This window comes from Athene cunicularia (assembly GCF_003259725.1).
Source record: "Athene cunicularia isolate RWA chromosome Z unlocalized genomic scaffold, athCun1 chrZ_part1, whole genome shotgun sequence".
Classification (NCBI taxonomy): Eukaryota; Metazoa; Chordata; class Aves; order Strigiformes; family Strigidae; genus Athene; species Athene cunicularia.
Window position 1 is genome coordinate 23,573,658 of NW_020799142.1, and position 15,146 is coordinate 23,588,803.

At 35.6% G+C, this 15,146-nt stretch overlaps 1 protein-coding gene across 1 annotated transcript in view; it reads right to left on the minus strand.

Moving 5' to 3' along the window:
• Window positions 1-1,226: 1,226 nt before the first annotated feature.
• The window catches only part of LOC113489686 (sperm flagellar protein 2-like), a 64,729-nt gene continuing 50,809 nt past the window's right edge, over window positions 1,227-15,146 (minus strand). The window contains exons 26-33 of the mRNA XM_026865632.1: window positions 12,791-12,929; window positions 11,237-11,466; window positions 3,707-3,839; window positions 2,647-3,217; window positions 2,327-2,544; window positions 2,032-2,240; window positions 1,822-1,945; window positions 1,227-1,720 (exon numbers count right to left, since the gene is read on the minus strand). Coding sequence (XP_026721433.1) covers window positions 1,345-1,720; window positions 1,822-1,945; window positions 2,032-2,240; window positions 2,327-2,544; window positions 2,647-3,217; window positions 3,707-3,839; window positions 11,237-11,466; window positions 12,791-12,929 — 2,000 coding nt within the window. The 3' untranslated portion in view covers window positions 1,227-1,344. The remainder of the gene's footprint in view (window positions 1,721-1,821; window positions 1,946-2,031; window positions 2,241-2,326; window positions 2,545-2,646; window positions 3,218-3,706; window positions 3,840-11,236; window positions 11,467-12,790; window positions 12,930-15,146) is intronic.

Consider the following 15,146-nt stretch of genomic DNA (forward strand, 5'->3'; position numbering starts at 1 on the left):
GGGTGACCTACTTGTTGAATGAGGGAAAGGCTGTGGATGTTGTCTACCTTGACTTCAGTAAGGCCTTTGACACCGTTTCCCACAGCATTCTCCTGGAGAAACTGGCTGCTCACAGCTTGGATGGGCACAGGCTTTGCTGGGTAAAAAACTGTCTGTATGCCGGGCCCAAAGGGTTGTGGTGAACGGAGTTAAATCCAGCTGGTGGCCGGTCACGAGTGGTGTCCCCCAGGGCTGGGTGTTGGGGCGACTCCTGTTTAACATCTTTACTGATGATCTAGACGAGGGGATCGAGTTGCACCCTCAGTCAGTTTGCAGAGGACACCCAGTTGGGTGGGAGTGTTGATCTGCTCGAGGGCAGGGAGGCTCTGCAGAGAGACCTGGACAGGCTGGAGCCATGGGCTGAGGCCAACTGGGGGAGTTTCACTAAGGGCAAATGCCGGGGGCTGCCCTTGGGCCACAACAACCCCCAGCAGCGCTACAGGCTTGGGGAGGAGTGGCTGGAGGCTGCCAGTCAGAGAGGGACCTGGGGGGTGATTGACAGCCGGCTGAATATGAGCCAGCAGTGTGCCCAGGGGGTCAAGAAAGCCAATGGCATCCTGGCTTGTGTCAGCACCAGCGTGGCCAGCAGGGACAGGGAAGGGATCTGACCCCTGTACTCGGCACTGGTGAGACTGCACCTCGATTCCTGTGTTCAGTTTTGGGCCCCTCACTACAAAAAGGACATTGAATGACTCGAGCATGTCCAGAGAAGGGCAAAAGAGCTGGTGCAGGCTCTGGAGCACAGGTCGTATGGGGAGCGGCTGAGGGAACTGGGGGGGTTTAGTCTGGAGAAGAGGAGGCTGAGGGGAGACCTCATCTCCCTCTACAGCTCCCTGAAAGGAGGGTGCAGAGAGCTGGGGATGAGTCTCTTTAACCAAGTAACAAGCAATAAGACAAGAGGGAATGGCCTCAAGTTGTGCCAGGGAAAGATTAGACTGGGTGTTAGGAAGCATTTCTTTACAGAAGGGGTTGTTGGGCGTTGGAATGGGCTGCCCAGGGCAGTGGTGGAGTTCCCATCCCTAGAGAGGTTGAGGAGTCGGGTTGACATAGCACTGAGGGATCTGGTGTAGCTGGGAACTGTCAGTATTAGGTTAATGGCTGGACTGGGTGACCTCCAAGGTCTTGTCCAACCTAGATGATTCTATGATTATGTGATCTACTGATGACTCTGATAAAGAAAAGCCACATTTTAACATTATAATACATTATGGAAAAATATATAAATTTTACATTCATTAACTCTGCATGGCATTCTGCCCATGGATGTTGCAAGAAGATTTTGAAACAAAAACTAATAACTTTCATCTAGTCAATTCCGCAGAGACTCTCCAAATCAAACTCAGAGTAGTAATCTGGTCTTTCATTTGTCATTGTATCACCTCTGTGAAGTCTTCTGTTTTTCTGACAAGTAGCATTCCACAAATCAATAGCTTTCTGGGGGTGAAATTTTTTGATATCTGGAGAGTTCATTTGAATTATCGTAAGATCCATCACACTTTCAGATCTTAGTTTAGAGTGCAAATGCATCATGGTGAATTTCATCTGACTGAAGCCTTGCTCTGTTTCAGCTGAGCTTGCCGGCAGAGTTAGGATCAAATCTACCAATGTCAGGATGTTGGGATACTTCTTTGAATAATCTGAATTCACTGAATCCCATATCAAGGTCTGGATGTTCTGAAATCTAAAAAGCACGGTAAAAAGCATAATTATAACTATCACTAAATGTATTTTGATAATCCTTTTGAATATATCAATAAACAGACACAAATGCAATTTTATTACCTTTTATAAAGCTCTAATTTCAACATGCTCCATTCAGTTTCTACTTCACCTATTTTCACACTAGCAGCTTCTAGTATTACTTCATAATGCTTAGTCAAGACAGACACTTCCTTTTCACCAAATTCTATAACAGAGGCAAATGAAAAATATTTTTATGCTTTTAAAACCTTTAGAAGTTGTACTTCAAATAGCCACTATCAAGTTCTATACCTTGTTTCATTTTCTCAGGCCATAGCTTAAAACTTCCAATAGTAGTTGCTCTCAAAACATCTTGATTTGCATCACAAAAACAATCACATAGCTTCTTCACCAAATTACTTAATACTTTGGTTCGTACTGATGAAATATCTCCATTTCCAACAAGCAGGTAACCGTGAAAGTGCTGAATGGTCTCTATCAGGCGTTCCTTTGGACCAGCTCTAAAAGATATAGAATACAGAACAATATATAATACTCTTTTATTATATTCTCAGAAATCATGGTTCATTTGTTAGAAATGCCAGACCTTGTTTGATACATGTGAAGTGTTTCCAGTGTTGACTGCTTGGTTGCAAGTATATCTGCAATGGAGGAGTTGTGATCCAGAGTAACACGTGACAGAATGTTTAGGACATTGATGACATCCAACAAGAAGTGAGAAAACTTGACTATCTCCATTCTAAGAAGCAGACGTAGAAGGCCTTTGACCTTCTGCTGGTTTGAGGCTCTTGAATCTCTTTCAATCTGGAAATCAACACAGAAGAAGAAAGCATCAGGTATGTGGACCAAAATTAGCCATAGCAATTAATTTTTCCTGAAGTTACATCCAAATTTTAAATAATTTACCTTAGTCAGATGTAGCACAGTTGCAGGGTAACCTTTAAGGAGAATTTGTAGGGCTGTTTGTAGACAAGGAAGCCACTGGGAGCCTCCAATGCGAGAAGGAATAGCTGGGTGTAACTCAATGGCTTCATATATGGCTTTGAGATTATTCTTATTTAGAGGTGAGTTATGATAAAAATAATATATATTTCTCAATGCATTGCTTAAGATGTTGTATAGCTGAATATTTTTCAGTGATCCTTTGTAAGCCAGTTTTAGGCGTTGAGCAAAACAATGCACAGACTGTACACAAGGCTGAATTTCCCTCAGAAGTTTAGCTACCCCACTGTTTTCTTCTACCATGACATCTGTCCCACGGCTTCCAAATCCAACTAATTTTCTTGACCAGTCCTGGCTTGCCAGACTGAGCTGAAGATTTATTTGTAATGTTTCCTCAATTGCATTTTTTATAGTTGAAGCATCAGTTTTGTGAACAGGTTGAACCCCAACAATCTGGCAATGGACTTTTCCTTCATTTGCAAAGTGTACATAGACAACTGCAGCTGCTTTGAGTGTACTGTCTGTAATTCCATCACTAATAACAGAAAAGAATTTACATTTCTTCAGTTTCTTTTTCAAAGCTCTTCTTTCTACTTCTGCAATAAAGTGTATAAACATTCTTGTTGACTTGTCATTTCTAAATACAGAACCAATATCCACTCCTTTCATATCATCTAGTTTGCACATCCAGTCAAGGTCTGTAAAGGGACAACCAGATTTAGCAATAGCATGACATGTTCTAAAAATATTTTCTACTCTAGCTAATGTTATGGAGTTCATACTCTTCAACATCTTCTAAGCAGAAGCTGTATCTGGTGAAGCATTACTGGCAGCTTCCATGCAGGTAGCCCAGGCATGAGCTTCACTACTCTGGTGTGTATTTATAAATTCAAGTTTGAAATCATCAGTGCCAGAACAAAAATTATGAATGTTTTCCCCCAAATCCACGTTATGCTTACGACATGGTGAACAAAACATTATTCCCCTTTCATCATCATATTTTAACCAGGAGTATTTTGTTAACCATATTTTTGGAAACTGGCGATTCCTCTTTGTTCTCTGATGTTCCAAATCTTTCTTCTCTTTCCCTCTGTCACCAACTTCTCTCTTGCTAGAAGAATTACTCTTGCTTTTAAATTGCTTCAGTGCTTTTATTGCTATAATTTAAAAAAGAAACAACTAAATATAAAGTAGGTTTTATTTTATAAATTATCAATCGCATGTTTTATTTTTTCATCCACATTTATTTTGTTAATTTAGGACTAGACTGTGACTTGAAATAAACAGCCATAAAAGAGGACAAGAAAAACTGAGATCTGCTCTTAAATCACTTGGATGCTACTCAGGACCCTTGTAAGAAATAGTCAGTTTTGACTCCAATTTCCCTTTGACTACTAGAAGTTAGTCAGAATATGCAACTAGATGCAGCAGCATCAATACCATTTTTGAAAGAGAGAAAAACAGAGTTAGGGAGTGAGATTCTGAATAATCTTTTAGGCAAAACTTCTCCAGAACATTCTACTACTGAAGTCACAAACCTATTACAGTGCCCATTACAGCTGACATTAAAAGAAAAGTTAACTTCGAGCAAGTCTGTAAATACATAAATACATGTCACAGAATGCAGAAGATGTTCTAAGGCATATGTAGCTGCCTGATCTTCTTAAAATACATTTAACTACAGAGTGATTTTATGACTGCTTTTAGAAAAAAGGGACTGTATAAGCTTCACATTTTGCTCTCAAAATGGAAATGGTCTTAAAGCACTGAGATTGCTCTCAATATTATTTTCCCAAATTTTTCTCAAAATGGTCATTCTTTTATTTTCTAAGAGTAAATGTCATAAGCTGACATTTTTGAAAATTCTGTCTCTAAGGCTCATGAATCCCCTACTTTTGGCAAAGAATTTAATGATTCTTTTACTACATCATGACTTTGAAAAGAAAGCAGTCAAATAATGAAGACAAATTCCATGCAGAACTATAAATCTATTCATTGGAAAACAACAGAAGTAAAGCAACAAGGAAATGACCTAAGAACAACCTGACTCCCCACCCTCCTTATTGTGATGCATACATTAAGAGGCAAAATTAATGATTACATTAAGCTAATCACAGAAAGAAATGCCATTTCTGGTGCTTTAAAAGGTCTTAAGAAAAAGAGCCCTTTAGTCTACTCTTTTCTATTTTACAAGAAGGGGTAGATTTTCATATATGCATTATACAATTTGTGAGAACTGCTTGTTCCCATTGTCATAAAAATGATAGTTTGTCTGCTTCATTCTATTCTGAGCATTCTGAAAGGCCATAATATTAAAAAATGTTAGGAACATGCACTTTAAATACATTTCCATTATGAGTCATTCTTTTAAATAACTTTAAATCTGAAGTAGCAGCTGTGGTCCACATGGACAGCTAAACCAGCTAGATCACAGAAGCTTTTTCTGACATGTGCCCAAGTACCATATCCAGGACCAAAAAGAGAGGAGCATTCTTAAAAGACATTAAATATTAAAAACCTTCCCTGACAGTAGAAAGGCACAAAACCACAAGAAAATGTGAAATAGAGATGGGGAGCAGGAATAATGGATCTGTAACTGCAGAAGTCAGTGGGTGGAGAGGACAAAACCATTGTAGAACTTCTATAATGCCTACTGCTTCTTGAGGTGTATGGGCGCCTGTAGAAATCTGTTGTTGATTAGAAAAATGGGAATCAGAGTAGATTCTTTAGGCCACTGTCAGAGATAACATTCCCTGTATGATTGACCTTCAATGTTACCAATGCTTTTCAAGTTTTGAATTTTTTAATTTCAAAACACAACGGTTTAAACTCTTAGAAATATATGTTTGGGACATCATGTGTTTATAAGTGATTGGCTGTATGTGTCTTTAGAAAGACACATATATGCTACAGTGTGTTAGAACAGTAAATCTACAGCTGAGAGGTACAGATTATCAGATCAGCTCTATAATCCATCTAAAGTATGATTATATTCATTACAAGTCCTCCCTCTAGTATATTCTTACCGTGCTTACCTAAGAAAATGAAGGTTATGCAGTTGTGTTGCCTATATATCTCTACACCAATTTGTCTGTCTGCCAGTTCTCCCTCACTAATAATTTTAGAATGGCCAATTTGAACCAAGTTTATCAGTAGGGCAGAGTTATGAAGGTCCTATAAATGTCTTTCAAATATCATCTGAGGTACAGGACAAAGATCCTCGTAACACTCCCACTGAGGAAAAAAGCAGGGAGATGACCAGCTTTTATCCACTCTGTGGCCAAGAGGCATGAGTCAGTCTAAACTTGATTCCAGACCACACACAGCATCTAGTGCATCCTAGCCATAGCTGTGCAAGCAAAACATGTAGGTAAGATGACATGAAAGAAAGACAGTAGTAGTTGTTTTTTGGTTTTTTTTTGTTTTTTTTTAAATGAAGCTAATACACATGGAAAGGAACAGGAGATGGAGTAGCAGGAGGAAACTGGGAACATGGAAGAAGATGGGATTTGTTGCAGTGGGACTATGGAAAGAACACAGGATACAAAAGGAAGCTATCCTGTACTACTTATGAAGCAACCTCTTTTCACATAAAAGTTTCTCATCAACGAAATCAAAAGGAAAATTAAAAGCTACACAAAGTAGAACTATTTTTCATTAAAATATTTTTTAGAAGTATCATTCACTAATACACAAAGTGACAACCATTTATATATGTTTCAATAAGTAGTGCAGAAACAAAATAAACAAATGCAAAAAATTGATTAGTGAACAATTTAAGATTATGACCACAACTGAAACTGAAAACAGAAAAATAAACATTCAAAAAGGAGCATTAAGAATGACAGCAGCATGCGTACACTAGATGTGCATATTCTGTGAACCAGAACCATGACATTTTAAAGAGACGTAAGAAATAGAGCAACCACCATGCCTCAGTTACAAGGCACAGATATACAGAAGAGACTATTTCTTAATGATACACCAGTCAGCAGAATATTTTCATAGAACCACTGTATAAAAATATTTCCCTAAACTGAGGAACTGTAGTATATTCAGATTATAAATTTATACAGGAAAAAAAAATGTGAATACATTGTAAACCTATACTAGAGATGAGAATTATGTTAACATTTTATTCCATTTTCATCAAATTTTACCAGAACATTTAAATAGATTCCTATTCCCCTCCATTTACTCTGAGAAAAATGTTTCCATAGCAATTTCTGACTAGAAGTTTGGATGATGATCTATGCAAGTTATGCACCAGAGTCTGTAGCAATGCTGTAAGGGCTGAATGAGTGAAATAAACCCTATGAATTACATTAATCTAACTTCATCAGTCTAAAAGCCAGTAATATGGGATACTGTTGTCCTTAGATGACAAAGACAGGAGTCTCAAAACCATGATTAATTCCCTCCAAGATATTTAGATACTCATCACCCCCTGCAAGTAATTTTCATTGTAAATATTTACTTCATTTATTCACCAATTATTACTGATTCTGCTATGATATATGTCCAATCTTCACTCATTAGCAAGAATTGGGATTTTAAATTTAGAATCACAGAGATTAAGGTATGCCTGTTGCTGCACAGATTCAATGAAGAGAAAGGAGAATTCCTCTGATTGAAATCTTAATACTTGGATATATAGACTCAAATACACAGAAATATATACAAACATGTTAAATATGTTTCATGAAAGTAATTGGATACATAGATTTTTAAACACCATAGGCAAACAGTCAAAGACTTCTGAAATTAAATAACATACATGATTTAGTAGGAAACATAACAGGAGGTGTAAGTGAAACTAAGTCAGTAGAATTACTAAGTTTTCCATTATCTGTAGGGAGAGGTATTGTACCTATTAAGGTTTTTACATCCCAGAAGTTTAGGTATTTTCTATCTGTGTCATTTGTCTAGTAGATGATACTTCCTCTGTCTACAAACTTAACCTTTCTTATTTTCAAGTTTTGAAAAAAGCACATTGGAAAGAAATATAGTCTTAGAAAACATAAGTTAGAGATGACAAACTTACTTCTATGCTCACATATGGACTTTGCTATTCACATCAAAGTCACATCATTACTATTGTAATTACTATGTATTACTATTGTAAGCTTTTGAATTGTTTCTACAAAACTGCTTGGGAAGAAAAATCATAATTTATAGACATTATTTAGGGTCAGCATATAATTCTGACTGTTCCAATCAACAAAATATTCGATTAGAAAGGTAAAATTTCATATGAACTAGATGCATACTTTAATATGCCTATCTGTTCCAAACCTAGCAACACAGTAAAACTCAATTGACAAGTCCTCAATTTGAAAAGAAACAGCAATTTGGTCATAGGCTGCCCTCTATATTTTACTGGTTTACATTTTAGCAGACTATTTTACAGTTTTATAAACAAGCATTTTAATCATTTTTTGTATATTGGATATAGAAATTTTTTAAACCTGACTGAAATTTATTTCTGATCAATAATCAGTTCTATAATTCAACTTGAATAGTTTGTGAGGATCAAGACTGTGAAAAACCTAAGCTTTAAGATCCCCTTGTGAAATTCAGTCATAAGATGAACAGATGTCTGGGATAGAATTTGTATCGATCTGTTTGGTAAAGCAGAACATCACCAAAACTGCATTCTCTGAAGCACCTTTAGAAGAAAATTGAGACATTCCAGATGTGTGCTAATGGGATTGACAATAGACATAGTCATAGGGAGGATACAGTGCTAAAGGGAATCAGGAGGGATGAGATCGCATAGAAGATTAGTTTAATTTTGTTGATAAGAACAGAGCACATCCAAAGAGACTGTAGGAAAGAAAAAAAAAAAAAGTGTTAGTAGCTCCTATTAAGACCTGCCATAGTTCTTCCTATAAAAAAGCAGCATGTTCCTGAGGCAATATATTAAAGCACTGTTAACAAATCGATCAAAGGATTTAGTGAAATTGACAAATACTGCAGAACCACCTTGAGTTTGGGCAATGGCACTTGAAATAATAATAATAATAAAAAAAAAAATTAAGTATTTTCTTATCAAATGAAAGACTGTCAGGAGGTAGCAAGGTCCAAGCGTAGGCTGTATGTTTTGTCCATCGGTGCTTAGAATGGTGAGTAATGTGCTTCCATGGAGAACCAAGTGTGCAGGATAGAACAAAGCTGTCGGTGATGAATCGGCAATCCTTTAATACTTTAAATTCCTAGGAAACACAGAACTGTTTACAATCTGTATAAGATTCCTTTTGTAAATATAAAACATTTTTTAAGTATATTGGCCCTCCCACTTTTTGCTTTCATTTTGGCAATTTGTTAAACATATCTTGAAAAGATATCCTTTTGACATTTACCAAATATCCTGTGAGAACACTGTTTACTATTTATTTCTTCCAACAAAATAATTTCTCCTTTTACTCTTTCTTTTCTTGGATTTCTAGATAAAATTATTCTTCATGTAATCTCCATAATGCTATAGAAAAGAAGCCTAATACTCCATTTTCAGAACAATATTGGGAATTTTGCTATATACATAGTACAGATATTCTCTTTAGACTTGCCCTATAGTCTATGCCTCATGTGCTCATTTGTGTGGATTTCCATTATGAATACTGTTAGAGGACTGTCCAGGTAAGTAACAATTAGAAAACTAAGATGTTTGGCAGCAAATCTAGATCTGTGTAGAGGTTCTCCAAGACAGGGATTAGTTTGTTACTTTTTTGTCATCTTCTTCAGAGCTGCTGTCCAACATTTTCACTGTCAGGGTGCTGGCTGCCTTAGTGTTTTCCCATCTTTTGTTCAGTAAGAAACTACTGAGGAGGTATATATTTTCTGTTGAACATTCCATTGAACACGGGAAAACAGAAGGATGACAAAAATTGTCCTGATATTTTAGGAGATGAAGGATTTAATTCTTCCTGTGGAATCTCTATAATGAAGGAGAGTGCTTATCTTAGGAAATCTCAGATGTCATTTATGTGGTCTTAGAGTGTGTAAGAGAATAGGAGAAACTATTTTAAAGATGATTTGCACATCTTGTGCTTCCCATCCTAAATCTGCTATCCAAAAAAGTAAATATCTTGACTTAATAGTTGTGACACAGTTAAAGAATGTGGCTGTATGTTCTTTGGGATCTAATTTTAAACAATAATTCTTTACCATTGTTCCATTCACTTTTTTGGATAGTTCTGCAAGTCATCTTGGGTCATTTTAGTGAATATGTTATTATCAAAAGGACAATATTGTAGACAGATAAGATTTAATTTACCTTCTTGTAATTATTATGAATGTACAAGGAAAATAGTTGTTCTGTTTTAAGCATGTAAAGAATATTAGAGTTTGTATTAGACAAAATTTTAGTTTTAAATATCTTAATGAATAAATGATTTAAAAACAAAAGAAAACTTTTGAAGTGGAATGGCCGGTTAAACTGTTATCTGTGTTTCACCACTATGGCACTACCTAATGATTACAAATACGGAGATTTTTAGTTTCATGTAGCATTATATATGAAATACTACTAGATAAATTAATCTCTGTAGAAGAGTTTGGAATGCTTACACACACCCCCACACTCCTACACTGTAGATAAGATGACATGCATCTCTCTAAAGGAAAATTGTAAACATCTTTCTGCCTAAAATGTGTTCATGATCAAAGGGTAATTGGATTTTCTCCATAAATATACACAAAAAGCATTTCTTAATAAAGAATTAAATTCAACTTCATCATGCCTTTGTGGACTTATTAGATTGGGAAAGTTGGATACAAAATTTTAAGTACATGTTCACACATTGTATTTCATGACCTTAATGGCAATCATACCAAAATTTAATTATAATATGGAACACTGGTAGTAATGAAACCCTCCACAAATATATGTTGAAACACTTCCCATCTCAGTTTAAAACTGCCTTACCTAAATTATTTTCTAACATTTATACAGCAGTAGGAAGTTTTGCAAGAAAGTCTTTTCAAGCATCCTAAACCTAAGGTTCCCATAATTAGAGGGTAGGTACACAGCAAATCCACATAGAAAGGAAAAAAAAAACATATCTGAATTAACACTGAAAACAACAGGGACACATTGACTCGAAGAATATAATGGTTAGTAGTTATAATAGGCCCTATACAATAGTTTCAAGAAAATACTGATTTCTTAAAAGATATGTTTTAAAATAATATAACTTCAGTGTTCACTGAGCCATGACAAGTTAAAGACTTGCATCTCTAAACAAAGTAAGCATGGTATGTAGCACTTTCAAAAACACATTACAGAGACACCTGTTACAGGAATATTAAGTACACAGCCTTGAGGATATAACGCCCATAGCAAAGACATTACAAGTTTTCATGTGGTCTGGTTATTTCACATTTTCAATACTCCGCACTATGAGTTTACTTTTATATGTAGCAGGATCTTTAATTGTAGTATGATCTTTAACAATATAGGTAACTAATGTTCAGTAGCTCCCAGAAGTTACTTTAAATTTTAAGTAGGTAACTAACAGTTCTTCAGGAGTGAAAAGAAAAAAAATTTTCTTACCTTTAGGTGCCACCTGTAAAAATTGCTTATGAAGTGTAGTAAGTTGTGAAATAGTTAGAGTACTACTTCCAGAATTGTCTACATGTGGAACATGTGGTAAAGGAACAGGGTCAGGAATCACTTTTACATCACTGTTGATGAAGAAATCTGTTTCTTCTAAAGTCATTTCATATTGGATTTTGCTAGAACTCTCAATATGATGTCGTGCAACTTCAATCAGCTTTTCAACACTGTGACAGTGTAAATGCAGAAAACAAAGCGTACTTTTAATACACAATGTTAATAACTTAGGTTCAAATTTTAATGTATTTACACTTTGAGAGCTTTCCTTAAGTAAGAGTTACAAACCTTCTGTGTGAATTCTGTACTCAGCAAAATCATTATGAAGTGTACTACACCTCTGATAGCAAGAAATCTTTTGACTGTGGTAAGAAATTTATATAAAGGTATATCTAAGCCACAAAAGAGTCCTGATGGAAAATACAAAAGGATGATACTTTATTCCATAAATTTTGTAGGGGTGGAGCATACATGTTCCATCTGTAATCATCTTTAGCCTATTTCAACGTCTTCTCCTCTGTCCCTAAATCCTAGATGTACAAAGCACTTTCTAAAGGAGCATTGTACAGGGGCATGTGAACTCCTGTTTCAAGTGTAATGAGTACAATTTATACAGAAAAACACATCAGCGGTCTATAACATTCAACTGGACATAGGTTTGGCCTGGCACATCAGGTCAAAGGACATGATATCCTATAAATATTGCATCTTTGGTAGCGTTTGGTGTCAAGAGATTAAATAAAACTGGCTGGAAGGCAGAGACTCAGCCTCTGAGTTACTGCCTGGTACAGCCTTCACATCCTACATTCACGTCTCTTGTCTTGGGCTTGCCCTGACATGGATCAACCAGCACTGCCCCAGGTATGCTTCAGAAGTTTGTACAAACCAAAAACATTTTCCAAAAGGCAAAGTGAACCCTTTCTTTTGGAGAGTAATATCCTTTAATGATACAGACACAAGCCATTCTATGCCAGTTGGCCTAAGTGTCGTAGAGTGGTCCCAAGCACATTTTATTTACTAGGGCAGAAAAAATTTGAAGAAGGTTTTTTTTTTAATGGACCCTGAAATAAATTTGAAAAATGTTATACATGGTAGTAATTACAGTAGGTGGAATTTTCCAGGATGTGTAAAGCACAGGAAAGAAAATAACCCCACAGTCCAAAGTGACAGAAGCCACTGAAATGATATAGAGCTTCCTACTAAATGGAATAACTGGTTGTTTGCAGGTGCTCATAAATATGCTAAATCTGTAGTCTAGAAAAACAGAACTGATAATTACCTCTACAGCTGCCAGAAGTACCTTCTAATCATCTAAGAAATTAGTTATTACCATACAGGTATTTAAGTTAAAATTAAATTCCAGTTCATTAAATTAAAGTATTATTTTCTACTTTCTTTTTTTTTCAAATTATTTGATTCTGCATAAATAACTATCTTTACTAGTACAGTCTGGTTTAAAAAAAAGGTTCCCACATAAAACTGGATATATATTACCTGGACATTTCTGCCAAGAACCTGGATCCAAGCCACTTTTCCATATCTTTATAAGCCTCTTCTGCTTTCATCGTTAGCTCTTCAACAAATGCTAAAGCTTTTTCTTTTATAAGTTCTAGTCGAGATTTTGCTGCTACCTCTGTTTAAACAATAATGTCAAAATAATTCTTACAAAATTTGAGGAAATTTCTCAGTCTTAAGCACCTAATGTTAACCTGTTTTTAGGGAGTAAAACATTTAATTTGTCATATTTTTGAAAAAATTATTTTTCAGAATCACCCCCGTTGCACTATTTTACAAAAGCGTGTCTTCTATGAGCATCAGAATTCGCAAGGTAGCAAATACCTTAATAAAACTATTATAGAGGTGCACTAGAGGTAAGTATACAGTGACATCAAACTAAATTAACACTATATATATACAGACCTACCTAGAAGCTTAATGATGCACATGTGAGTACCCTGTTATGGATAAATTTTAAAGAGAATACATCTAAATCATTATGTATGTTAATCAGAATAAAAGTTTGCTTTTCTGGCAAATTTCACTGGTTTTGCCTCAAGCTTCCTGCATATGACTATTTATACCCTAAAACTCAGGTTGCATTAGAGAAGTTTGATTAGTGAACACTAAAAAATAAATAACCTCTACCAAAATTATGCATAGAATACTTACATTTAAGTATTTAAACTTTTAAAAACATTGAGAATGTAATGATTTTTAGTTTTCAGAATAGGAAGAACTGAGAAAAAAAAAAATGTCTCTCACTGAGAGACTAATATTTAAAAAAAAAAGGAGCTAAAAGGACAAGAAATGGGAAGAAAGTAAAAAAGGATGCCAACTGGATGAAAAGTTAGATAAGATAATGCACTGAGACACACATGAAACAGGCATTGAAAGATATTTAAAGCCTTATAAAAGAAGAGTATGAAAAGAGGACCAGTAGTTAGAGATTATTTTTCAATGCTGAAGGCAAATTCAGTATTCAGCTTGATTTTTCTTCATATTTAACCTTCTGTACTGCAGAATCTTTTAAACATTTAATATTATACAGCAATTGGCACAGTGACTTCAAAGTTAAAGACTGTAAAATTATTTACATTATAATCCTTATTCTAGATGCTACTAATTTTTCAAAATACTTAGGTTTAGGGATAAAATTTTCTTGAAGCAATCATTGTAAAAAGATGGACCCTAGAAAATATAAGGCATGCCATTTTAATGTTATTTCTCAGTCACAGTAGAATGCAACTTTGCACACTTTCTGTTTTCAGCAAGAAAGAGTTGACGTTCAAAATTTTAAACGTAGAATAGATCTGGGTCTCACAGAGGATTATTTTATCTGATGGCAAAGTCATAAGAGTAAAGGTTCTAAGCAACTGAAAGTATCTTAGAGGATGCTTTGTGGCTGTCTAGTCACCTTTCCTTAAGACAGTTTAAGACTGCCTTATTTGTGACTTCTCTGCATTTTCCTTGAGTAGCTGCTATCGGTATGTTACAAAGATAAGTGTATGACAATTTTTGTCTCCCTATATTTGCAGAAGCAGGTACTGCACAGTCCACTGATAAAGCTGCTCTCTTAACAGTAGCAGAGTAAAAGGCAAGGCACATTGATGCAACAGAGAAATGGAATATGAAATCATCATAAAAAACTCAGCAACTGTCCACAGCTAGTGACTTTGCTAGTGTTTGTGTATCTGGATAACCAAAACCACAAGCATCCAGTTACCACAGCTGCAAGTGAAACTATAATCCTCAAATGTACGAGCTATGTGCCTGTGCAGTTATGAGATATAGCTCAACATGTTTCGTCTCACATTCTTATCTTGGGGAGGGGGGGGGTGTGTGTTAAATATAAGATGAAAATTAAGCAAATTCAAGAAAATAAAATATGTCAATGAACCACTAAAATTTGTCTTCATATTACTGAGATCAAATAATTAGCATTCCTCTCCTCATTATCCCAAAATATTAGCCTATTTATTCCTAAACTGTTTTTCAATTAAACCATGTTGAAGGTGGTAGGTGTACAAGCATTTGGACCAGTATAGACCTAAAGAAGCGTTATGAATTTTTGTTTTGTTCGTTAACTGCTCTTTGCCCTCTACTTTTCCTAATAAATATAAAAGTTAGCCTACCAAGGGCTTGCCACCTGCTGTCAAACAGAATCTCTAACAGCTAGGTATTATCCTCCATTTAGTAAGAAAGAGGTCTTTTTTCATCTAGCCAAAACCCATCTTCGAAAATAAATTCCAGCCTATTTTCAGTTTGGGACTTCTGTTTTTCAGACATCTACTTTTGACTGAAATTGATCAATTAGCTTGGGAGTTATTGGCTAAGACAGTCAAAGAGACAG